At 37.5% G+C, this 24,391-nt stretch overlaps 1 protein-coding gene across 1 annotated transcript in view; it reads left to right on the forward strand.

Moving 5' to 3' along the window:
• The first annotated feature begins 871 nt into the window (after positions 1 to 871).
• zanl (zonadhesin, like) overlaps positions 872 to 24,391 on the forward strand; it is a 45,621-nt gene continuing 22,101 nt past the window's right edge. Inside the window, 49 exon segments of the mRNA XM_052137784.1 lie at positions 872 to 945; positions 1,806 to 1,831; positions 3,363 to 3,506; positions 3,893 to 4,158; positions 4,588 to 4,672; positions 4,822 to 4,974; positions 5,075 to 5,239; positions 7,592 to 7,689; positions 7,845 to 7,923; positions 8,133 to 8,780; positions 8,863 to 9,056; positions 9,148 to 9,292; positions 9,839 to 10,083; positions 10,213 to 10,361; positions 10,449 to 10,577; positions 10,679 to 10,817; positions 10,913 to 11,054; positions 11,240 to 11,436; positions 11,530 to 11,668; positions 11,875 to 11,991; positions 13,065 to 13,189; positions 13,561 to 13,706; positions 13,916 to 14,059; positions 14,167 to 14,274; positions 14,678 to 14,847; positions 15,218 to 15,420; positions 16,016 to 16,157; positions 16,411 to 16,604; positions 16,696 to 16,840; positions 17,385 to 17,629; positions 17,759 to 17,907; positions 17,995 to 18,123; positions 18,225 to 18,363; positions 18,459 to 18,600; positions 18,786 to 18,982; positions 19,076 to 19,214; positions 19,421 to 19,537; positions 20,612 to 20,736; positions 21,109 to 21,160; positions 21,163 to 21,204; positions 21,207 to 21,252; positions 21,461 to 21,622; positions 21,713 to 21,820; positions 22,224 to 22,393; positions 22,765 to 22,904; positions 22,906 to 22,968; positions 23,561 to 23,702; positions 23,956 to 24,149; positions 24,241 to 24,385. Of these exon segments, the coding sequence (XP_051993744.1) occupies positions 872 to 945; positions 1,806 to 1,831; positions 3,363 to 3,506; positions 3,893 to 4,158; positions 4,588 to 4,672; positions 4,822 to 4,974; positions 5,075 to 5,239; positions 7,592 to 7,689; positions 7,845 to 7,923; positions 8,133 to 8,780; positions 8,863 to 9,056; positions 9,148 to 9,292; positions 9,839 to 10,083; positions 10,213 to 10,361; positions 10,449 to 10,577; positions 10,679 to 10,817; positions 10,913 to 11,054; positions 11,240 to 11,436; positions 11,530 to 11,668; positions 11,875 to 11,991; positions 13,065 to 13,189; positions 13,561 to 13,706; positions 13,916 to 14,059; positions 14,167 to 14,274; positions 14,678 to 14,847; positions 15,218 to 15,420; positions 16,016 to 16,157; positions 16,411 to 16,604; positions 16,696 to 16,840; positions 17,385 to 17,629; positions 17,759 to 17,907; positions 17,995 to 18,123; positions 18,225 to 18,363; positions 18,459 to 18,600; positions 18,786 to 18,982; positions 19,076 to 19,214; positions 19,421 to 19,537; positions 20,612 to 20,736; positions 21,109 to 21,160; positions 21,163 to 21,204; positions 21,207 to 21,252; positions 21,461 to 21,622; positions 21,713 to 21,820; positions 22,224 to 22,393; positions 22,765 to 22,904; positions 22,906 to 22,968; positions 23,561 to 23,702; positions 23,956 to 24,149; positions 24,241 to 24,385 (7,357 nt within the window).

The raw sequence follows: 24,391 nt of genomic DNA on the forward strand, positions 1-24,391 counted from the left end.
TTTTTTCCAAATTCAATTAATTATTTTTATGAGAAATTATGCTTTTGATTGTTGCTTACTTGCCTCAGAATCTAGAGAAAGGTGAATGATATCATTAAATTACACAAATAATGTTATTTGAATTACTTCAGACATTTCTCAAAAATGAATATTCAGGCACACACGATTTTTATGTCATGCAATAAAGGAATCATAAACCTGTTGCATTTATTTCTATAAGATAATGTACAATATTCCTACAAACACATGAGGTATAGATACAGTATACATATATACAGTATATATAAACATTCCTTTGAACGATTGAATGATTAAGTTTAATATTCCAGGATTACCTAGTCTAACCTCCACTGCAACAGAAGAAACATTTTATGATATGTATGTTCATGAACTACTGATTCTGTAAACATTTACATTTTCAACCTTGAAGTGTGGCATTGAGCATTTTCCCTATATTTTCAGATAAGGACCCTGTAATTGAAATATATTTTGCACTAGATATCAACATATTCTTTCCATAATCTCTGAGCTTAATGATGCCAGAAATGTATTAATTGTGCTATACTTAATGAGGGTTCCTGTTGTGACAGGTCAAAGCCATAATGTAATAAAGTCTATATTGAGATGAACTTCACATCTGCATCATCTGATACACCCTTCTGCCCATTAGCACGAAGAGCAGTTACTAATTCACCAAAATGGTTTTGCAATGAGCTATGTAAAATAGGATACAGTACAGGAAAGTGATAAAAACTGATACACACCTTCTTGTGCCCTACCTTACTGACCACGCAATAAACATGCCTTTATAAACACTCGCGGACCCCTTAGTTCTGTTTTAGTGAACCCAACACCATCCATTAATCCAGACATGGGACGTCTGGAGTTCATTCTAATCTTAACATGTATAGCAGGTTGCTATACCATAGATGCCAATGTAAATAGGTGAGATGCTCATAATTACCATATTATTCAGTAATTTAGTGCAATATTTCAGCAGTCATGAGAACTTCAGCTTAATTTTTTATTTGATGTTTTTAACAATGTTGTTAAATTAATTTAGTTTACAATTTCTGTCTGTAAGTACCAAATTCAGAAAAACACTGGATTATTATGCATGTTAATATGTATACTTAATGTGTAGATACATAGTATTTACATAGAGCATTCAGCAAACTTGTTCAACTATGCCATTGTGCATGCTTGATAACAATTTAAATACATTTGAATAAATTGCCAGTCATTAATGTAGAGCTGTCAGTTTAAAACAATTAGTTCAATAAGGAAAACATTTTTTTTATTGGAAACACCCAAAGAAATAATTGCAAGTTAACATATCAAGATTTTGGTGTTGCATCATTTATCAAAACTGTAGTGATATGGTTTTGGTATTTGTTCACATCAAAAACTTTACTGAAGCATTGGAGTTCATGTGGATTACACATCATTGATACTTAAGTTTTAAATGACCATGTTACAAAAATATCACAATGATTTCAAAATGACCAATGAATGAATGCTTTTACTGAAATTAAAGATATTTAACATCTGAATAAAATAGCGCCTGCCATCTTTGATAGTCTGATTGATAGTCTGATAAAACATAATTAAGGTAGTAAATAAGGATACAATAATATAGTTGGTGTTGTGACGATGGTAATTATTACATAATAATTGAATTACATGTTTCTATGCCTTCAGAGAAAGTAAATTCTGAACAGATTATGCAGTGAAAATTATATTCCAGCTTTTTTGTTTTTTCTGGCATTAGTTTAACCTGCCCTCTTATTTTATGTTTTCTTTAGAAATGATGTGACTCACAGAGATGCTGGTAAGTTATTTATTATAAAAATGTGATGAGAACAAAAGTTAGCCAGTCTTTTGCCAAAAAACTCCCTGACTTGTTGCAAAGATTTTCAGCAATTTATTTATATTTTCTTCTTCAAATATTTACATTTACATGTATTAATTTGGCAGATGCTTTTATCCAAAGCGACTTACAAAAGAGGAAAACATAAGCGAATCATCTTAAGGAGACCGTGGTACAAAAGTGCCATACTACAAAGTTTCACTAGCATCAGAAGAGTATTAAAACAGATTAAAGGGCAACAATAATTTTTTTTGTTGGTTTGTTTGTTTGTTTTTTGTGACTGGTTAAGTGCTCATGGAAAAGATGTGTTTTAAGTCGTTTTTTGAAGACAGAGAGTGAATCAGCTTCACGGATTGAGTTGGGAAGGTCATTCCACCAATGTGGTACGATGAAGCCGAAATTCCGAGAAAGTGTTTTGGTGCCTCTTTGTGTTGGTACAACAAGACGATGTTCCTTAGCCGACCACAGGCTTCTAGTGGGCACGTAGCTCTCCAGAAATGATTTTAGGTATATGCTGGAGCAGACCCAGTGACTGTTTTGTATGCCATCATCAGAGCCTTGATTTTAATACGTGCATCAAACGGCAGCCAGTAAATAGAGACAAGGAGTGGTTTAACATGTGCTCTCTTTGGTTCATTAAAGACCAGACGTGCTGCTGCATTCTGGATCAGTTGTAGGGGTCTAATTGCTCATGCAGGGAGACCTGCAATGAGAGAGTTACAGTAGTCCAGTCTAGTTATGACAAGGGACTGAACAAGAAGTTGTGTGGCATGTTCAGAGAGGAAGGGTCTTATCTTCCTGATATTGTAGAGTGTAATCTACATGATCTTGTGGTCTTTGAGATGTGGTCTGTGAAATTTAGCTTGTTACCGATGGTTGATTACTATATTCAATATAGTAATCTGAATGTATGTATAGAATATTATCATGTCTGTATATTACTAACACTGGGGAGATTGACTTAGTTCTTTTGTACAGAGCAAAAATGCATAAATAAATAAATCTTCCCAGCATGATTTGCACTGCAAAAAAAAAAAAAAAAACACATGTTTGCAATCAAGCAAAGACACGGCCCTGACATTACAAAATGACACTGGAATTGGCTGTAAATGGGTGGAGTACAGTAGGTCCCCATAAAGAATATCTAAGGTCCATGTCCATTCATGACACATTACCAGAGTATTTATGGCTTTAGATTCTGAATAATTTGCACATTATTCTGAAATTCTGAATACATTAAAACATGTGCCATTACTGCTTTCTCATTTAAGGACAGTTTATTATTATAATTATTTAAAATAATATCCTTTAATATTTCCCTTTAAAAATGATTTCTAACATTATTCAGTGAGGTAGAACATTTCTAAACATGGAGGATATCTAAGCCAAGGAGGAAAATAATCATGCTACCGCTCCCCAAAATAAAACAAATACATATTTTAACCACTGAAAATAGTTTCAGACAAAATGTCTTATTTATCTTTGGAAGTAGTGTTGGCCTCGTGTGATTTCAACAAAAACGAAGAGCCTTTCTGCGACTTCAGACAAGACATTGCAGATCAAAGTGATTGGACACGTCATACAGGATCCACCCCAACAACAGGCACTGGCCCAAGTGGAGACTATCCAGATGGCTGTGAGTATGAGAACCTCACCAAGAAACTACAGTACAGTGATTATTCACTTAATTGAAGATGAACATTTATTAAGAATACATTTCAGCAGATACTTTGTTAATTTTTTTATTGATTAGAGATATTACAGTGCACAGAAATGTATTTAAAAAAAAATACAAAAGCTACATTAATTGAAGGGACAGTCACCTTTAAGCAACGTGAAGTTAATTGAATTGCTCCATGATTATAGAGCAATTGTTATTATATAGAGAGTGTGATTGTTATCACACATAATCTATGGCTGTTTTCATTAAATAATCTAGGCTACAAACTCACTTAGTTCATATGTAGGGCTACAATTATGCCTCCACTAATTCAGTATTGAATTGAATACTCTTCCTCACAGCTGGCTTTTACATATATCATGAGGCTGACAATGTTGTGAATGGACAGAAAGCACGCCTACTCAGCCCAACTATTAGCAACGGGCCAGCTGAGATTTGTGTACAGTTCTACTACTATATGTATGGCTCTGACAGCAAGAATACACTGACTGTGTTGGCCAAACATACCGGCTCTGAGGACAAACTGTGGCAGAAAATTGGATTCCAAAGCCCATCATGGCTTGGGGCTTCAGTCACAGTGCCCATACCAGCTGGACAGACCATTCAGGTGAGAGTGTGGGTGTGCACAAATACAGTAAAAAGGTTTCTATTGCTAATTGAAGTGTTCTTGTGTGTCTATAGACTGTTTGGTGAGCATTAAAGCTATAACATGTGGACAACTAATGAACTCCAAAAGATAATGGCCACTTTTCTGTGATACCTGCTTACATTGCCTTAAAAATAGAGTGGCATGGCTTTTACAGAAAACTTGTCAACTGTTTTAGTGTGGTCAATGTGGGCTTGCTCTGACATGTGCTCTTGGAAGATACAGTAAAGTGTTTATGGCTTCAAAGGCATTACAAGGTGTCTAATCTATACTGGTTTTATCTTCACTGGCAGCTATAAAGTAATCAATGTTCCCATATAGAGAACACTTCTAAAGCTCTTAGTGACAGAATGAACTTAAGTGACTCCCAGAGCAATTTTTCTCTTCTAGATTGTGTTTGAAGCAATGCGGGGTATATCTTCGTCATGTGATACTGCCCTGGATAACATTGTCATCACTGAAGGAGCCTGTCCTGGTACATTTACCCACTCTTATTGCATGTTACAAAGATGCAAATTTGAATACATACCCATTTACAGTATATACAATAGTACAATGCTGTTTTCTAATTGCTTTTTGCACCATGTAAATCTAGAATGGATTTTTGTTTCTATGTTTGTACAGGGTGTGTAGCTGGGTGTGATTTTGATGACTTTAACTTATGTGGCTGGACGAATGTATTACCTGATAATCAGGAAATCGTTGGCTGGGAGTTGTGGAATGGGAAGACAGAAACCCCTGGCACTGGCCCTGAAGATGACTTCTCCAAACCAGGATGTGAGGCCAACTTAAAATTTATAATTTGATTGAGACAAAAGAAAAAATCTTCCTCTCAACAATTCTTTTTTTTTTCAACTGTTTTTTCCCCCCAATGCAGTTGGGTCGTACCTTTTAATGGACTCCTTTTCTAGAGTGGAAGGAGCATCAGCTCAGCTCTGGAGCCCCTCAGCTGCCTCCTCTGGCTGCCTACAGCTGGACTTCCATTACTACATGTATGGCAGCTCCTCCAAAATGGAGCTTAAGGTCCATGCAGCCACAGCTGGTAAGAGACCACATGCTTTTTCCGTAAAGTACAGTGACTGTTGTATGTTAACTGTTGTTCTGTATGTTGGGTTTACTAAAACACTGGTAAGTTCCAAGGAAAATTATGCACTTTCATGCAATCCAATCCTTCACTGATTCTTGAGATATGGGACAAAATAGGTTTAAAATATGAGTTTTAATTTTTCTAATACTAAATTAATTTGAAATGGATATATTTGTATACAAAGGTCTCAGCTAACAAACCATGTAAGGGAACAGGTTTTTATAAAAACCTTTACTTTCATTTGTGTCAACTCCATCAGACACACTAAAAAAAATGCTGTTTTTATTTGATCCATCCAACATGAGTGCAAAGTATTTAATTATCAATAATGGTGTTCAGTAAAGGAGTTAAGTGATCAAATACATTCTATAGTTTTTTTCAGTTGATAAAATGTAATATTTCTTTACCATGTGTGTACACTGTAGCCATTTTGTTTATTTCCTTAGTTGAAGCTGTCTATGTAACCTAAAATCAAATGCCAAAATTATTCCCACAATTTTAACAGAATTTTTTATAATGGGAAAGCTATGACAGCAGAAACGTAAACACTGTTTGTTTAAAATATGAAATGTGCCAGATCACGTGTCTACTGTTCCATCCACCATGAGCAGTATGCAGGGTTGTGAGGGTTACTTTTTAAATGTATTCCACTACAGATTACAGAATTCATGCTGTAAAATGTAATTTGTAACATATTCTGTTAGATTAATCGAGGTCAGAAACGTATTATAAATACTTTGTATTACTTCTTCAGCACTGATTTTTTTCACTTATTTTGACTATAAAAAGTCTGCCAGTACAGTAAGACAAAATACACATGTTAAAAACACATTCTCTGAGAAACCTAAATATATTATGCAGTGTTGTTTCTAAAACAACATGAATCTAATTGATCTTTTTATAAGGATTTTTAGATATTTTTACAGGAAAGAAATACAAAAAAATATTATCAAGAATATGATTTTTACCCTAATATCAAAGGTCTTAATAGAAAAAAAGAAACGATGATCTAACGTGAATTTTCTTGATAAAAAAATATGATTGTGTCTGGTCACAGGTGCGTATAAAATGGCTAGAAATAGCATTTTAGCTTAGCGTAAAGATGACAATTTACACAAGGTTTATTTCTGTTTCTTCTGCTCCAAACTTACTTCAATTGTACTTCTCTGTCTGCTCGTATGAATGTAACACATCATAAGAAAGTGTTTCACCGCTGTTCAAATGCACTTTGGATCACATCATTTATATGTATAAATGTTTTCCATCTGCAAGGACTAAATATTAAATAAAACAAATGAAAATAAAATGCAAAGTAATCTCTTCAGTAATAAAAATTCTTTTTGAATGTAACTGCAATCTAAATACCAATGTTTCAAATTGTAACTTTAGTGCAATACAGTTACTTATATTTTGTATTTTAAATACATAATCCTGTTACAAGTATTTCGTTACTCCCCAACCATGGTAGTTGTAATGATGAGCAGGTGAAGGCAGACGAGGGGCGAGGATCTAAATGCAGTGGGTTTTTATTTAAACAAGAATGACAACACGACAAACAGGAACAAAGGAAATATCCACAATGGGAAAAATAAAACAAAAACACGGAAGACATTCAATGGGAAAACAGGCAAAACAAGCATCCACAAACATCAACGACCGACAGGGGAATGGAGAAACAGCAGGGTTTAAATACACAGACACAGGATGATCACAAATGACAATCAGGTGCGAACAATGACAGAGTGCTGGCAGTGATGAGATCCGGGAATTGTGGGAAGTGTAGTTTTAGACAAAGACAAGTGAAACACAGGGCAGACAACAAGGGAAAAAATGACAGTAGTATGTGGGAAAAGGGTCCTCAGAGTTATGTCACTTTGTTTGGTAGTTTAACATTGTGACCTGTTGCTGAGGACAGGTTAAATGAAGTGCTTCTAAGTATAGAGCATGTATTTTAAAATGAAATTTTTTAAAAATGAAGTAATAAATGCACTGATACACATTTACATTAAATTTAGCTTTTCCAGTATTTTCATCATTATTAATTTATAAATTACATTTTGAAAAAAGACTCATTATCTCAAGAATCAGTGCAATTGTTATGAGAATTATATTATATTGTATTATATTACTTGTTTTCAAACCTATGACGACCATTGACAACAAATATGATCACACATTTTATAATAAAAAATATTATATTATAATGTTATAATTTTTTACACATGCATAACACACGAAAACCAAATTAAGTAATAACCATTCATTAATTTAAAATGTTTGTAATATATTTATTACTATTTTTTGTAGGTGGGGCACTTGGAGCCCCTATTTTCAGTCTCACAGGGAATCAAGGTCAGGACTGGAAACCAGCAGTGGTTCGATACACTGGTACTGCTGATGTGCAGGTCAGTTGTTGTTTTTGTTTTGTTTTTTCAATAAGAAATGTATAAATGAGCTTCTTTAAATCTGACACATTGATCTGACCCTCTTCACTTGCAAAACATTTAATTAGTTCTTTAAGGTGCATGTGTTCACATTGCTATTCACATTTTCATTTCAGTTTGTAATTGTTGGTGTTTATGGTGAAACAGAGGAGACAGATATTGCCATTGATAGTGTCTGCATAGCCATTTGTAAAGGTAGGTAGCAGACAAAGCCTTATCTCAATGTTCGTGTATGTCTAAAAGTCAGTCCAACAGTCAAAGCTCCATTCTAATTATTTTCTCCACACTTTTTTTAGATGAACCTCCATCAACACCAAAACCCACTACACCTAAACCATCAACACCAAAACTCACTACACCTAAACCAACAACAGCAATTCCTTCAACACCTAAACCATCCACACCCAAACCCACAACACCTAAACCATCAACACCACAACCAACTACACCTAAACCAACAACAGCACAACCCACTACACCTAAACCAACAACAGCAAGTCCATCAACACCTAAACCAACAACAGAAAGTCCATCAACACCTAAACCAACAACACCAAAACCCACAACACCAAAACCAACTACTGCGAGTCCATCAACACCTAAACCATCTACACCCCAACCCACAACTCCTAAACCAACAACAGCTAGTCCATCGACACCTAAACCATCTACACCACAACCAACAACTCCTAAACCAACAACAGCTAGTCCATCAACACCTAAACCATCTACACCACAACCCACAACTCCTAAACCAACAACAGCTAGTCCATCGACACCTAAACCATCTACACCCCAACCCACAACTCCTAAACCAACAACAGCTAGTCCATCGACACCTAAACCATCTACACCACAACCAACAACTCCTAAACCAACAACAGCTAGTCCATCAACACCTAAACCATCTACACCACAACCCACAACTCCTAAACCAACAACAGCAAGTCCATCCACACCTAAACCATCAACACCCCAACCCACAACACCTAAACCATCGACACCACAACCAACAACGCCTAAGCCAACTACTCCAAATCCAACACCACCTGGTATGCTACACTTTAAGTTTGTTTTATTTGAAAGAAATTCAAACATTTGTACAGCTATAAAACCATTAATGTCTTCCAACAGAGAAATGCCCTCCTGATTCTGAGTACATCGATTGTGGCCCAGCCTGTATTCCTAGCTGCAAAGAACCCTCCACCAACTGCACTGGATCTTGCATCAGTGGCTGCTTCTGTAAACCAGGATTTGTTTTCCGTGGCAAACGCTGTGTTCCTATTGAGCAGTGTGGCTGTCTAGATGATGACAACAATTACTTTGAGGTATGAGAGTTGTTGTTAATGTGAGAATTCATATTTATCCAGTCCTGTAACTAAAGTCTTGGCTCTAAACATGGTTTGTGTTTACACTCAGCCTGGAGAGATTATACTTGGAAATGGATGCTCTAAATTGTGCCACTGTGCTGGCAACTACACTTTTGAATGTGTAGACAACACCTGTGACCCTGTGACAGAAGAATGTCTGGATGTTGGTGGAGTGTATGGCTGCTACCCTAAAGGTAGAGTAGAAAACTACAATCTTCCCTTAAACCATAATTGTTTTAACTGACAAGTGATCAGTGCTACAGTAGATTAAAGGGATATTTCACCCAAATTTATATTGTGTCATCATTTACTCACCCTACTTCTTTCTTCTATGTAACACAAAAGCTGATCTTAGGCAGTATGTTAGTCACAGTAACTTTTCCCACAAAATGAAAGTGAATGGTCAATGAGGCTGTCATTCTACCTTACATCTCCATTCATTTTCCACAGAAGAGAGAAATTCATATGGGTTTGGAACAATGAATGTTGAGTGAATGATGACAGAAATTCCATTTTTGGGTGAACAGCCACTTTAACACCTAATAGATCTGCCTTATTTGAGATTTTATGCCATCTTCATTCAATTTTTTTTCATAAAATCTAGCAATTATCATCTTGCAAAATTGTAATTGTTGGTGCATAGGATATACACCTTTGTCCTGGAGACTCTTGCATTGAAATAATTTAGAATGTATATCAAGTATACTTCTATCTGACACCGAGGGATTGTTTACTCACAGGGACCTCCACCTGTGTTTCCTCTGGTGACCCCCATTACACCACCTTTGATAACCAGCGCTATGACTTCATGGGAAATTGCTCTTACCTGATGTCTGAGCTTTGTAACAGCACAGGTGTGCCTTACTTCGCTGTATACACTGACAATGAGAATCGCTACAACAATCCTCGTATCAGTTATTTAAAAGCAGTGCATGTCCATGCACTGGGAGTGAAAGTTTCCATTCTGAAAGAAGGGATTGTGCAGGTAACAGAAATATACATTCTTTGAGATATTATTGCTGATGATCTGTACACTGTCTATACACTGCTCAATATTTCAAATATATCTATTAAGTGGCACATTCAAATTTATATTTTGTTCTGATTTTCTCAGGTGAATGGTACCAATGTGAACCTTCCTTTTAGTTCTGTCAGTGGTGTTGACATTTTTAAGTCTGGCGTGCACTACACAGTGGCCTTGATCTTTGGAGTAACTGTACGTTATGATGGAAACCATTTCATGGACATTAAAGTTATCAAGGAGTGAGGATGATTCTTTTAAAAGTCTTACTATAAAATACTCTAAATAGTCTTTTACAACATTTTGTGATGAACATGATCATTTTACAGCTATGAGGACAAACTTTGTGGACTGTGTGGTGACTACAATGGAGACCCCAAGGATGACTTCCGTACCCCCACTGGTGAACTGGTCCAAAGGCCCAATGACTTCGGCAACAGTTGGAACACAGACCCTGAGTAAGACAAACTGCAATACACATTTTGTTACTGAGCAAGACTTGTTTCGGTTGCCTATTAATGGATGTCACATATGACGTACCTATGATTCTGCCCTTCAGCTGTGATAAAACAGTGGTAGACCCGAGCCCAGGGTGTACAGATTCTGAGCAGGACTTGTATGAAGGGCCTGCTTACTGTGGTATCATACTGGACCGCAATGGTCCATTTGCTGCTTGCCATCCAAAAGTCAATCCCAATGTGAGTGAAATCAAATCAGTTCATTTGTAATGCATAAGTGCATACGTTTACTGTATTCATTTAACAGACACTCTCTTATCCCTGTGTGTGTATAGGGTTTCTTCCAAGACTGTTTGTTTGATGTGTGTGAGCTGGATGGTGCTCCGTCCGCATTATGTGAAGCAATAGAGGCATATGTCCATGAATGTCAGGGCCGTGGTGTCACAATTGGGCCCTGGAGAAACAGCACCTTCTGTCGTACGTCTGAAACATACATTGTCCAATAGAAAACCATTAACTCTTATCAAAAGTGTTGACTACTTCTCATAATGCATCATAGAGTAAAGCTGCAGATGTGATGAGATGTGTCACACTACACTGATTTAGAAAACATTGCATTGTGGAGAATATACAACAAGTTAACACACAGTCTTCCTCTCCAGCTCTGAAATGCACAGACAATAGTCATTTTGAGTCGTGCATCCCAATTTGCCAGCCTTCCTGTACCCCGACTCCACCAAATCAGTGCAGTGGGCCTTGTTCTGAAGGGTGTCTTTGTGATCCTGGATATGTCCTTAGTGGTGATAAGTGTGTTAAAGAAAGTACATGCGGCTGCAATTATAGTGGACAGTATTACCAAGTGAGTGAATTGCAAATATGTGTGAATGTTTGTTTTAGGCAATTAAGCAGTTTTTATCACTATACTAAAATTATTTTTTCTCGATGATTTTAGCCAGGTCAAGAGTTCTACACTAAGGACTGTGACCTACTGTGTAAGTGTAACCCCCCATTAGTTAGCTGTAATGCTGCTGAGTGCCCTCCGAAGGAACAATGTGGAATACAGGGTGGAGTAATTGGGTGTTACCCAGAAGGTTAGTACATTGGTTTACTCACTAATAGAATGTATTAGTTGGTTATAGAAGGTTACATGCAAGCACATCATTACATAATATAACAACGATTTCATCATAGTAAATGATGACAGTTTTTCATTTTTGGGTGAATTACCCCCATGCTAGCATCCAACAAATGACGTGTACTTATAAACAATATTTTGCACTCATTCTCAATCCAACAGGCTCTCAAGACTGTATTATTTCTGGTGACCCTCATTATAACACCTTTGATAGCAAATTCTACAGCTTCATGGGCACTTGCACCTACACTCTGGCACGCACCTGTAAAAACAACACTGGTAAGCATTGGCCAAAGCCAGGATTCCCTGCAAAAACAAAGTGCAGTAACTACATCAGCACTGAAACTGAGAAGAATGGTTTCAAAGTGACTTGGTTATAGTGTTGTTTTTGTAATTACACTCGTTCACATGAGTCCAAACCCATAGCTGCTAGTTTTCAAACATTTTTATTACAGTAACTGAAACAAACAGTGGCATTTTATTAAAATAAACAGTCATGGTTAATTTTGGGATTCCAGACATTTCAAGAATTGTTAATATTTCACAATAAGGTTCCATTTGTTAATATGAACTAACATGAGCAATATTTATTAAGCATTTATTAATTTTAGTTACTGTTAATTTCAACATTTACTAATCATTTTTTTATCAAAAGTTGTATTAATAAACATTAGTAGATGCACTCTGGTATGAACTAACATGAACTAACAATGAACAATAGTATTTTTATTTTCTAACATTAACAAAGATTAAAAAACAATGTAACAAATATTTTGTTCATTGTTTGTTAATGATACCTAATGCATTAACTAATGTTAACAAATGGAAACTAATTGTGAAGTGTTACCCAAGAAATATATGTTCTTAAATAAACAGATGCAGAAAGGAGTTGTGTTTACTCTTATTCTTTTATATTAGAAATATAGTTTATTTTTTATGTTGGACATACTTTTATTATTTACTTATTTATTGCATTATATTAAGTTAGATTATAATTATTTAAAGTCATTTTGGGGCCCCCTTTGAAGTTTGCTGAGGGCTCCTAGTGGGTTCTGGACCCTGGTTTAGAAAAACTGGTCTAAGAGACCCAATTTCTGTCAGGGGTTAATTTTGACAAAATGTATATTTAGTGCATTTTGCATTTGCACAGCAGCTTGTTCTAACTATCCACAACTGGCAGTGTGGTTAGAGTGCTTTTGTTATCAGTACCAACTGTTGAGTAGCACACAAATCCCCACATTCTTGTTTGATTGCTGACATATTGATTAGATGTGTACTGTATATCCCTGTTTAAAAGTAGCCTACACTGTAAAATAATGAAACTTTTATCTCTCCTGGCTCTGGCTCTGTAGGCCCCTGGTTCTCTGTGGAGGGTAAGAATGAGGAGAGAGGAGTTTCTTCTGTATCTTACCTCAGAAAACTGTATGTGACAGTCAGTGGTGTTACAGTGACAATGATGAAAAGCAGGAGAACTTTGGTCAGTACCCACAGCAGCTGGCATCATTAAATCACCATTTAATGAAGGCATTCTGTAATCTTGAGATCAAAAATTGAGCTTTCAAGTCAGCAGCTAAAAATACATTGTAGTCTCTCTAAGAATATAATCTCCAGGATTAATACATGCTCATCACATTTTTAGACTCTCCTGTATCTTTATTATTTCCCTTCAGTTATTTCTAATCTAATCTGTTCATTGTATCTTTCAACATTATCACTTTATCCCTTTGTACATCTTTTCAAAGAACAATCTTATCTCTAAAGCAAAAAAAGAAATAAATCCTAAAGTTCTTCTTGTCAGTGCTAACCTTTACCTTCAATCCACTTTTGTGGCATTCTTCACACATCCAGGTGAATGGGCAAAGGGTGTCCCTTCCCCACAACCCATCTCCACTCATGTCTCTCTCCCTTGCTGGGCAGTATGTTATCCTCACTACTCCATTCGGCTTGGAGGTGCAATGGGATGGCAATCATTATGCCAAGATCACTGTTCCCAGGTACTTAAACATTGAAAAAAAATAAAAACTGCCCCATTGGAATATACCTATCCATCTCTTTGACCTGAAGCATTTAGCCAGAAACACAAAGCTCCATGAAGATTGTTGGGGGCTTGGGGCCCAGAGTAAATCTCAAAAGGAAATTGAACAATGTCTCCAGGGAAATAAATATCCTTGCATTTTTTTTTCTCTCTCAATCACTTTATCAGTTCCTACTATGACCAAATGTGTGGCCTGTGTGGGGACTACGATGGAAACCCCAATAATGATTTCACTAAGCCAGATGGTTCCCAAGCCGAAACCTCAGATCAGTTTGGCAACAGCTGGCAAACTGATGATGACGAGGACGAAACGTAAGTCCTTCTCACTCTTCTTTATTTTATCAACTGCTAAGGCAGGACAATGTTTTGTCTACATCATATGCTTGATGATGTAACGCTGATCCTGTTTTGTGTTTTAGGTGCAAGCCTGACACTGGGCCTGGCCCACCCTGTGATCCTGATCTGGAGGACATGGTGTCTAATCTAGAGAACTGTGGGAAAATAACCGATATAAATGGAGCATTTAGGTTAGGACTGATGACTCCCACAAATAAGACTTACACATTTATGTGGAACATTTAGGGGCACATTTCATGATACACACAACAAAACAAACAAAATGTTATTACATAAGTCATCATTGTGTGTTGTTAAATACACAAAGGTCTTTGGTTCACTAATTAACGACCGGATCACATAAACAAGACTGTTGTAAATGTCACCATTATGTGTTGTTAAATTCACCGCTGACTTGAGCGATCTGATGGATGATCCTTTCGAAAACGCTCTTCGTATCCGAAAGCATTGCATTCTTATTAACTACTTCTTCTTGCTCTAATTTTCATACTGTTTTTAACATGTGCTGATGAGACATTAAACGTTGTTAATGCTTAACTATTGAACACTTTTTCTCGCACACGCTTTTCACAGGGACTGTATAAATGTGGTGGACCCAAATCCTTTCTTCCAGAGCTGTGTGTTTGACATGTGCCGTTATCAGGGGCTGCAGCAGGCACTTTGTGACCAGCTTCAGGCTTATACCGATGTTTGCCTGAGTGCAGGTGCACCTGTCTATCAGTGGAGGGAGCCAGACTTCTGCCGTGAGTCACACTCTCACATACGGTATCACACAGCATGAAGTCTAGAGTGGTTTAAAGGTATAAAGCAATATAATTTAGTAACTTATATCCATCCAGCAAGCATCACAATTAAATGTCCCAGTGACAAGCCTGCTGTCAAATCTCACTGATGCATAATCTAATTTATTTAAGTGAATGCAGTTCAGGAGGTTGGAATAGCAATCTTCAACACTTATGTAAGACTGAACCTTATTCTTATTATTAGGCCAGGGCAGTGGAGAGAATAGGAAATAAATCAGAAAGAGGGGTGAACATACTCCACACTTGATCCTGCATCCTCACTTCAACTATAATTTAATGAAATGACAAAGTTTTCCCCATTTTTCCACAGCTCTGGCATGCCCACCTAATAGCCATTACTCTATATGTGTGAGCTCCTGTCCGGAGACATGTCTGGGTATCAGTGGATCACCGGGCTGCAGTGAGAAGTGTATAGAAGGCTGTGAGTGTGACCCAGGCTTCATCCTCAGCGACAACAAATGTGTGCCTGTTAAAGACTGTGGCTGTGTGGACTCTTCAGGCTCCTACCATCCGGTGAGTTTAAAATACATTACAAGAGGATGGTACATATGGAAGTAATGAATGGGAAATTTGTGACATGTTTGCAGCAAGTTTGTACCAAGATAGCACACATACATCTCTAAGATATCTCTTTAAGAACGTTTCATTTGAAAAGCATCACATTCTAAGTAACATCTGCTAAACATCTTAAACAGAACAGATTTACAAACGTTCTAAAACATAAACATCTCAAAGACATCTGCTGAATGTCTTTTTGACATCTGAGAGGAAACATCTGATGGACATATTTCAGATGAGCAAACAACCTATAAGATATGTCTTCCAGATGTAAACACAAACATCAAATAGACGTCTAGGAGATGTACGTGTACTATCAGGGTAAGAAGATTTTTTGTAAGAGGAGGAATGTTTTGATGGTGTCCCACTTTAACCTTTGAATGGCTTACTTGTGGTTGATTCTATCTGCATATTAAGCTGGGATACGAGTAAGAAGTTTAACATCAAAAATTCACACATCAGTAGTAAGGTTTGGGGGGAAAAACAGATTTAACAGTGTGTTTGATTGGAAACATCTCTAACTCCTTCCTATCAATGTGATTATATTTAGGTAAATGAGAGCTGGTATCTCGAGGGCTGTATGCAGAAGTGTACATGTGGGGGTGGAGGAATTATCAAGTGTGATAACACCAACTGTTTGCCTACTGAGAGCTGCCAACTTCAGGATGGAGACTATGGCTGCAAACCACTTGGTAAAAATGATTGTACTAGCTTATACATACTGAAGTTAAAAACACATGTACTGGTACGTCTGTTTACATACAGTATCTTATCACATCATACAGATACACCCACAACAGCTAGTCCATCGACACCACAACCAACAACGCCTAAGCCAACTACTCCAAATCCAACACCACCTGGTATGCTACACTTTAAGTTTGTTTTATTTGAAAGAAATTAAAACATTTGTACAGCTATAAAACCATTAATGTCTTCCAACAGTGAAATGCCCTCCTGATTCTGAGTACATCGATTGTGGCCCAGCCTGTATTCCTAGCTGCAAAGAACCCTCCACCAACTGCACTGGATCTTGCATCAGTGGCTGCTTCTGTAAACCAGGATTTGTTTTCCGTGGCAAACGCTGTGTTCCTATTGAGCAGTGTGGCTGTCTAGATGATGACAACAATTACTTTGAGGTATGAGAGTTGTTGTTAATGAGAGAATTCATATTTATCCAGTCCTGTAACTAAAGTCTTGGCTCTAAACATGGTTTGTGTTTACACTCAGCCTGGAGAGATTATACTTGGAAATGGATGCTCTAAATTGTGCCACTGTGCTGGCAACTACACTTTTGAATGTGTAGACAACACCTGTGACCCTGTGACAGAAGAATGTCTGGATGTTGGTGGAGTGTATGGCTGCTACCCTAAAGGTAGAGTAGAAAACTACAATCTTCCCTTAAACCATAATTGTTTTAACTGACAAGTGATCAGTGCTACAGTAGATTAAAGGGATATTTCACCCAAATTTATATTGTGTCATCATTTACTCACCCTACTTCTTTCTTCTATGTAACACAAAAGCTGATCTTAGGCAGTATGTTAGTCACAGTCACTTTTCCCACAAAATGAAAGTGAATGGTCACTGAGGCTGTCATTCTACCTTACATCTCCATTCATTTTCCACAGAAGAGAGAAAGTCATATGGGTTTGGAACAATGAATGTTGAGTGAATGATGACAGAATTTCCATTTTTGGGTGAACAGCCACTTTAACACCTAATAGATCTGCCTTATTTTAGATTTTATGCCATCTTCATTCAATTTTTTTCATAAAATCTAGCAATTATCATCTTGCAAAATTGTAATTGTTGGTGCATAGGATATACACCTTTGTCCTGGAGACTCTTGCATTGAAATAATTTAGAATGTATATCAAGTATACTTCTATCTGACACCGAGGATTGTTTACTCACAGGGACCTCCACCTGTGTTTCCTCTGGTGACCCCCATTACACCACCTTTGATAACCAGCGCTATGACTTCATGGGAAATTGCTCTTACCTGATGTCTGAGCCTTGTAACAGCACAGGTGTGCCTTACTTAGCTGTATACACTGACAATGAGAATCGCTACAACAATCCTCGTATCAGTTATTTAAAAGCAGTGCATGTCCATGCACTGGGAGTGAAAGTTTCCATTCTGAAAGAAGGGATTGTGCAGGTAACAGAAATATACATTCTTTGAGATATTATTGCTGATGATCTGTACACTGTCTATACACTGCTCAATATTTCAAATATATCTATTAAGTGGCACATTCAAATTTATATTTTGTTCTGATTTTCTCAGGTGAATGGTACCAATGTGAACCTTCCTTTTAGTTCTGTCAGTGGTGTTGACATTTTTAAGTCTGGCGTGCACTACACAGTGGCCTTGATCTTTGGAGTAACTGTACGTTATGATGGAAACCATTTCATGGACATTAAAGTTATCAAGGAGTGAGGATGATTCTTTTAAAAGTCTTACTATAAAATACTCTAAATAGTCTTTTACAACATTTTGTGATGAACATGATCATTTTACAGCTATGAGGACAAACTTTGTGGACTGTGTGGTGACTACAATGGAGACCCCAAGGATGACTTCCGTACCCCCACTGGTGAACTGGTCCAAAGGCCCAATGACTTCGGCAACAGTTGGAACACAGACCCTGAGTAAGACAAACTGCAATACACATTTTGTTACTGAGCAAGACTTGTTTCGGTTGCCTATTAATGGATGTCACATATGACGTACCTATGATTCTGCCCTTCAGCTGTGATAAAACAGTGGTAGACCCGAGCCCAGGGTGTACAGATTCTGAGCAGGACTTGTATGAAGGGCCTGCTTACTGTGGTATCATACTGGACCGCAATGGTCCATTTGCTGCTTGCCATCCAAAAGTCAATCCCAATGTGAGTGAAATCAAATCAGTTCATTTGTAATGCATAAGTGCATACGTTTACTGTATTCATTTAACAGACACTCTCTTATCCCTGTGTGTGTATAGGGTTTCTTCCAAGACTGTTTGTTTGATGTGTGTGAGCTGGATGGTGCTCCGTCCGCATTATGTGAAGCAATAGAGGCATATGTCCATGAATGTCAGGGCCGTGGTGTCACAATTGGGCCCTGGAGAAACAGCACCTTCTGTCGTACGTCTGAAACATACATTGTCCAATAGAAAACCATTAACTCTTATCAAAAGTGTTGACTACTTCTCATAATGCATCATAGAGTAAAGCTGCAGATGTGATGAGATGTGTCACACTACACTGATTTAGAAAACATTGCATTGTGGAGAATATACAACAAGTTAACACACAGTCTTCCTCTCCAGCTCTGAAATGCACAGACAATAGTCATTTTGAGTCGTGCATCCCAATTTGCCAGCCTTCCTGTACCCCGACTCCACCAAATCAGTGCAGTGGGCCTTGTTCTGAAGGGTGTCTTTGTGATCCTGGATATGTCCTTAGTGGTGATAAGTGTGTTAAAGAAAGTACATGCGGCTGCAATTATAGTGGACAGTATTACCAAGTGAGTGAATTGCAAATATGTGTGAATGTTTGTTTTAGGCAATTAAGCAGTTTTTATCACTATACTAAAATTATGTTTTCTCGATGGTTTTAGCCAGGTCAAGAGTTCTACACTAAGGACTGTGACCTACTGTGTAAGTGTAACCCCCCATTAGTTAGCTGTAATGCTGCTGAGTGCCCTCCGAAGGAACAATGTGGAATACAGGGTGGAGTAATTGGGTGTTACCCAGAAGGTTAGTACATTGGTTTACTCACTAATAGAATTTTTTAGTTGGTTATAGAAGGTTACATGCAAGCACATCATTACATAATATAACAACGATTTCATCATAGTAAATGATGACAGTTTTTCATTTTTGGGTGAATTACCCCCAGGCTAGCATCCAACAAATGACGTGTACTTATAAACAATATTTTGCACTCATTCTCAATCCAACAGGCTCTCAAGACTGTATTATTTCTGGTGACCCTCATTATAACACCTTTGATAGCAAATTCTACAGCTTCATGGGCACTTGCACCTACACTCTGGCACGCACCTGTAAAAACAACACTGGTAAGCATTGGCCAAAGCCAGGATTCCCTGCAAAAACAAAGTGCAGTAACTACATCAGCACTGAAACTGAGAAGAATGGTTTCAAAGTGACTTGGTTATAGTGTTGTTTTTGTAATTACACTCGTTCACATGAGTCCAAACCCATAGCTGCTAGTTTTCAAACATTTTTATTACAGTAACTGAAACAAACAGTGGCATTTTATTAAAATAAACAGTCATGGTTAATTTTGGGATTCCAGACATTTCAAGAATTGTTAATATTTCACAATAAGGTTCCATTTGTTAATATGAACTAACATGAGCAATATTTATTAAGCATTTATTAATTTTAGTTACTGTTAATTTCAACATTTACTAATCATTTTTTTATCAAAAGTTGTATTAATAAACATTAGTAGATGCACTCTGGTATGAACTAACATGAACTAACAATGAACAATAGTATTTTTATTTTCTAACATTAACAAAGATTAAAAAACAATGTAACAAATATTTTGTTCATTGTTTGTTAATGATACCTAATGCATTAACTAATGTTAACAAATGGAAACTAATTGTGAAGTGTTACCCAAGAAATATATGTTCTTAAATAAACAGATGCAGAAAGGAGTTGTGTTTACTCTTATTCTTTTATATTAGAAATATAGTTTATTTTTTATGTTGGACATACTTTTATTATTTACTTATTTATTGCATTATATTAAGTTAGATTATAATTATTTAAAGTCATTTTGGGGCCCCCCTTTGAAGTTTGCTGAGGGCTCCTAGTGGGTTCTGGACCCTGGTTTAGAAAAACTGGTCTAAGAGACCCGATTTCTGTCAGGGGTTAATTTTGACAAAATGTATATTTAGTGCATTTTGCATTTGCACAGCAGCTTGTTCTAACTATCCACAACTGGCAGTGTGGTTAGAGTGCTTTTGTTATCAGTACCAACTGTTGAGTAGCACACAAATCCCCACATTCTTGTTTGATTGCTGACATATTGATTAGATGTGTACTGTATATCCCTGTTTAAAAGTAGCCTACACTGTAAAATAATGAAACTTTTATCTCTCCTGGCTCTGGCTCTGTAGGCCCCTGGTTCTCTGTGGAGGGTAAGAATGAGGAGAGAGGAGTTTCTTCTGTATCTTACCTCAGAAAACTGTATGTGACAGTCAGTGGTGTTACAGTGACAATGATGAAAAGCAGGAGAACTTTGGTCAGTACCCACAGCAGCTGGCATCATTAAATCACCATTTAATGAAGGCATTCTGTAATCTTGAGATCAAAAATTGAGCTTTCAAGTCAGCAGCTAAAAATACATTGTAGTCTCTCTAAGAATATAATCTCCAGGATTAATACATGCTCATCACATTTTTTAGACTCTCCTGTATCTTTATTATTTCCCTTCAGTTATTTCTAATCTAATCTGTTCATTGTATCTTTCAACATTATCACTTTATCCCTTTGTACATCTTTTCAAAGAACAATCTTATCTCTAAAGCAAAAAAAGAAATAAATCCTAAAGTTCTTCTTGTCAGTGCTAACCTTTACCTTCAATCCACTTTTGTGGCATTCTTCACACATCCAGGTGAATGGGCAAAGGGTGTCCCTTCCCCACAACCCATCTCCACTCATGTCTCTCTCCTTGCTGGGCAGTATGTTATCCTCACTACTCCATTCGGCTTGAGGTGCAATGGGATGGCAATCATTATGCCAAGATCACTGTTCCCAGGTACTTAAACATTGAAAAAAATAAAAACTGCCCCATTGGAATATACCTATCCATCTCTTTGACCTGAAGCATTTAGCCAGAAACACAAAGCTCCATGAAGATTGTTGGGGGCTTGGGGCCCAGAGTAAATCTCAAAAGGAAATTGAACAATGTCTCCAGGGAAATAAATATCCTTGCATTTTCTTTTCTCTCTCAATCACTTTATCAGTTCCTACTATGACCAAATGTGTGGCCTGTGTGGGGACTACGATGGAAACCCCAATAATGATTTCACTAAGCCAGATGGTTCCCAAGCCGAAACCTCAGATCAGTTTGGCAACAGCTGGCAAACTGATGATGACGAGGACCGAAACGTAAGTCCTTCTCACTCGTCTTTATTTTATCAACTGCTAAGGCAGGACAATGTTTTGTCTACATCATATGCTTGATGATGTAACACTGATCCTGTTTTGTGTTTTAGGTGCAAGCCTGACACTGGGCCTGGCCCACCCTGTGATCCTGATCTGCAGGACATGGTGTCTAATCTAGAGAACTGTGGGAAAATAACCGATATAAATGGAGCATTTAGGTTAGGACTGATGACTCCCACAAATAAGAATTACACATTTATGTGGAACATTTAGGGGCACATTTCATGATACACACAACAAAACAAACAAAATGTTATTACATAAGTCATCATTGTGTGTTGTTAAATACACAAAGGTCTTTGGTTCACTAATTAACGACCGGATCACATAAACAAGACTGTTGTAAATGTCACCATTATGTGTTGTTAAATTCACCGCTGACTTGAGCGATCTGATGGATGATCCTTTCGAAAACGCTCTTCGTATCCGAAAGCATTGCATTCTTATTAACTACTTCTTCTTGCTCTAATATTCATACTGTTTTTAACATGTGCTGATGAGACATTAAACGTCGTTAATGCTTAACTATTGAACACTTTTTCTCGCACACGCTTTTCACAGGGACTGTATAAATGTGGTGGACCCAAATCCTTTCTTCCAGAGCTGTGTGTTTGACATGTGCCGTTATCAGGGGCTGCAGCAGGCACTTTGTGACCAGCTTCAGGCTTATACCGATGTTTGCCTGAGTGCAGGTGCACCTGTCTATCAGTGGAGGGAGCCAGACTTCTGCCGTGAGTCACACTCTCACATACGGTATCACACAGCATGAAGTATAGAGTGGTTTAAAGGTATAAAGCAATATAATTTAGTAACTTATATCCATCCAGCAAGCATCACAATTAAATGTCCCAGTGACAAGCCTGCTGTCAAATCTCACTGATGCATAATCTAATTTATTTAAGTGAATGCAGTTCAGGAGGTTGGAATAGCAATCTTCAACACTTATGTAAGACTGAACCTTATTCTTATTATTAGGCCAGGGCAGTGGAGAGAATAGGAAATAAATCAGAAAGAGGGGGGAAACATACTCCACACTTGATCCTGCATCCTCACTTCAACTATAATTTAATGAAATGACAAAGTTTTCCCCATTTTTCCACAGCTCTGGCATGCCCACCTAATAGCCATTACTCTATATGTGTGAGCTCCTGTCCGGAGACATGTCTGGGTATCAGTGGATCACCGGGCTGCAGTGAGAAGTGTATAGAAGGCTGTGAGTGTGACCCAGGCTTCATCCTCAGCTGACAACAAATGTGTGCCTGTTAAAGACTGTGGCTGTGTGGACTCTTCAGGCTCCTACCATCCGGTGAGTTTAAAATACATTACAAGAGGATGGTACATATGGAAGTAATGAATGGGAAATTTGTGACATGTTTGCAGCAAGTTTGTACCAAGATAGCACACATACATCTCTAAGATATCTCTTTAAGAACGTTTCATTTGAAAAGCATCACATTCTAAGTAACATCTGCTAAACATCTTAAACAGAACAGATTTACAAACGTTCTAAAACATAAACATCTCAAAGACATCTGCTGAATGTCTTTTTGACATCTGAGAGGAAACATCTGATGGACATATTTCAGATGAGCAAACAACCTATAAGATATGTCTTCCAGATGTAAACACAAACATCAAATAGACGTCTAGGAGATGTACGTGTACTATCAGGGTAAGAAGATTTTTGTAAGAGGAGGAATGTTTTGATGGTGTCCCACTTTAACATTTGAATGGCTTACTTGTGGTTGATTCTATCTGCATATTAAGCTGGGATACGAGTAAGAAGTTTAACATCAAAAATTCACACATCAGTAGTAAGGTTTGGGGAAAAACAGATTTAACAGTGTGTTTGATTGGAAACATCTCTAACTCCTTCCTATCAATGTGATTATATTTAGGTAAATGAGAGCTGGTATCTCGAGGGCTGTATGCAGAAGTGTACATGTGGGGGTGGAGGAATTATCAAGTGTGATAACACCAACTGTTTGCCTACTGAGAGCTGCCAACTTCAGGATGGAGACTATGGCTGCAAACCACTTGGTAAAAATGATTGTACTAGCTTATACATACTGAAGTTAAAAACACATGTACTGGTACGTCTGTTTACATACAGTATCTTATCACATCATACAGATACACCCACAACAGCTAGTCCATCGACACCACAACCAACAACGCCTAAGCCAACTACTCCAAATCCAACACCACCTGGTATGCTACACTTTAAGTTTGTTTTATTTGAAAGAAATTAAAACATTTGTACAGCTATAAAACCATTAATGTCTTCCAACAGTGAAATGCCCTCCTGATTCTGAGTACATCGATTGTGGCCCAGCCTGTATTCCTAGCTGCAAAGAACCCTCCACCAACTGCACTGGATCTTGCATCAGTGGCTGCTTCTGTAAACCAGGATTTGTTTTCCGTGGCAAACGCTGTGTTCCTATTGAGCAGTGTGGCTGTCTAGATGATGACAACAATTACTTTGAGGTATGAGAGTTGTTGTTAATGAGAGAATTCATATTTATCCAGTCCTGTAACTAAAGTCTTGGCTCTAAACATGGTTTGTGTTTACACTCAGCCTGGAGAGATTATACTTGGAAATGGATGCTCTAAATTGTGCCACTGTGCTGGCAACTACACTTTTGAATGTGTAGACAACACCTGTGACCCTGTGACAGAAGAATGTCTGGATGTTGGTGGAGTGTATGGCTGCTACCCTAAAGGTAGAG

Source organism: Xyrauchen texanus, chromosome 1 (genome assembly GCF_025860055.1).
Source record: "Xyrauchen texanus isolate HMW12.3.18 chromosome 1, RBS_HiC_50CHRs, whole genome shotgun sequence".
Lineage (NCBI taxonomy): Eukaryota > Metazoa > Chordata > Actinopteri > Cypriniformes > Catostomidae > Xyrauchen > Xyrauchen texanus.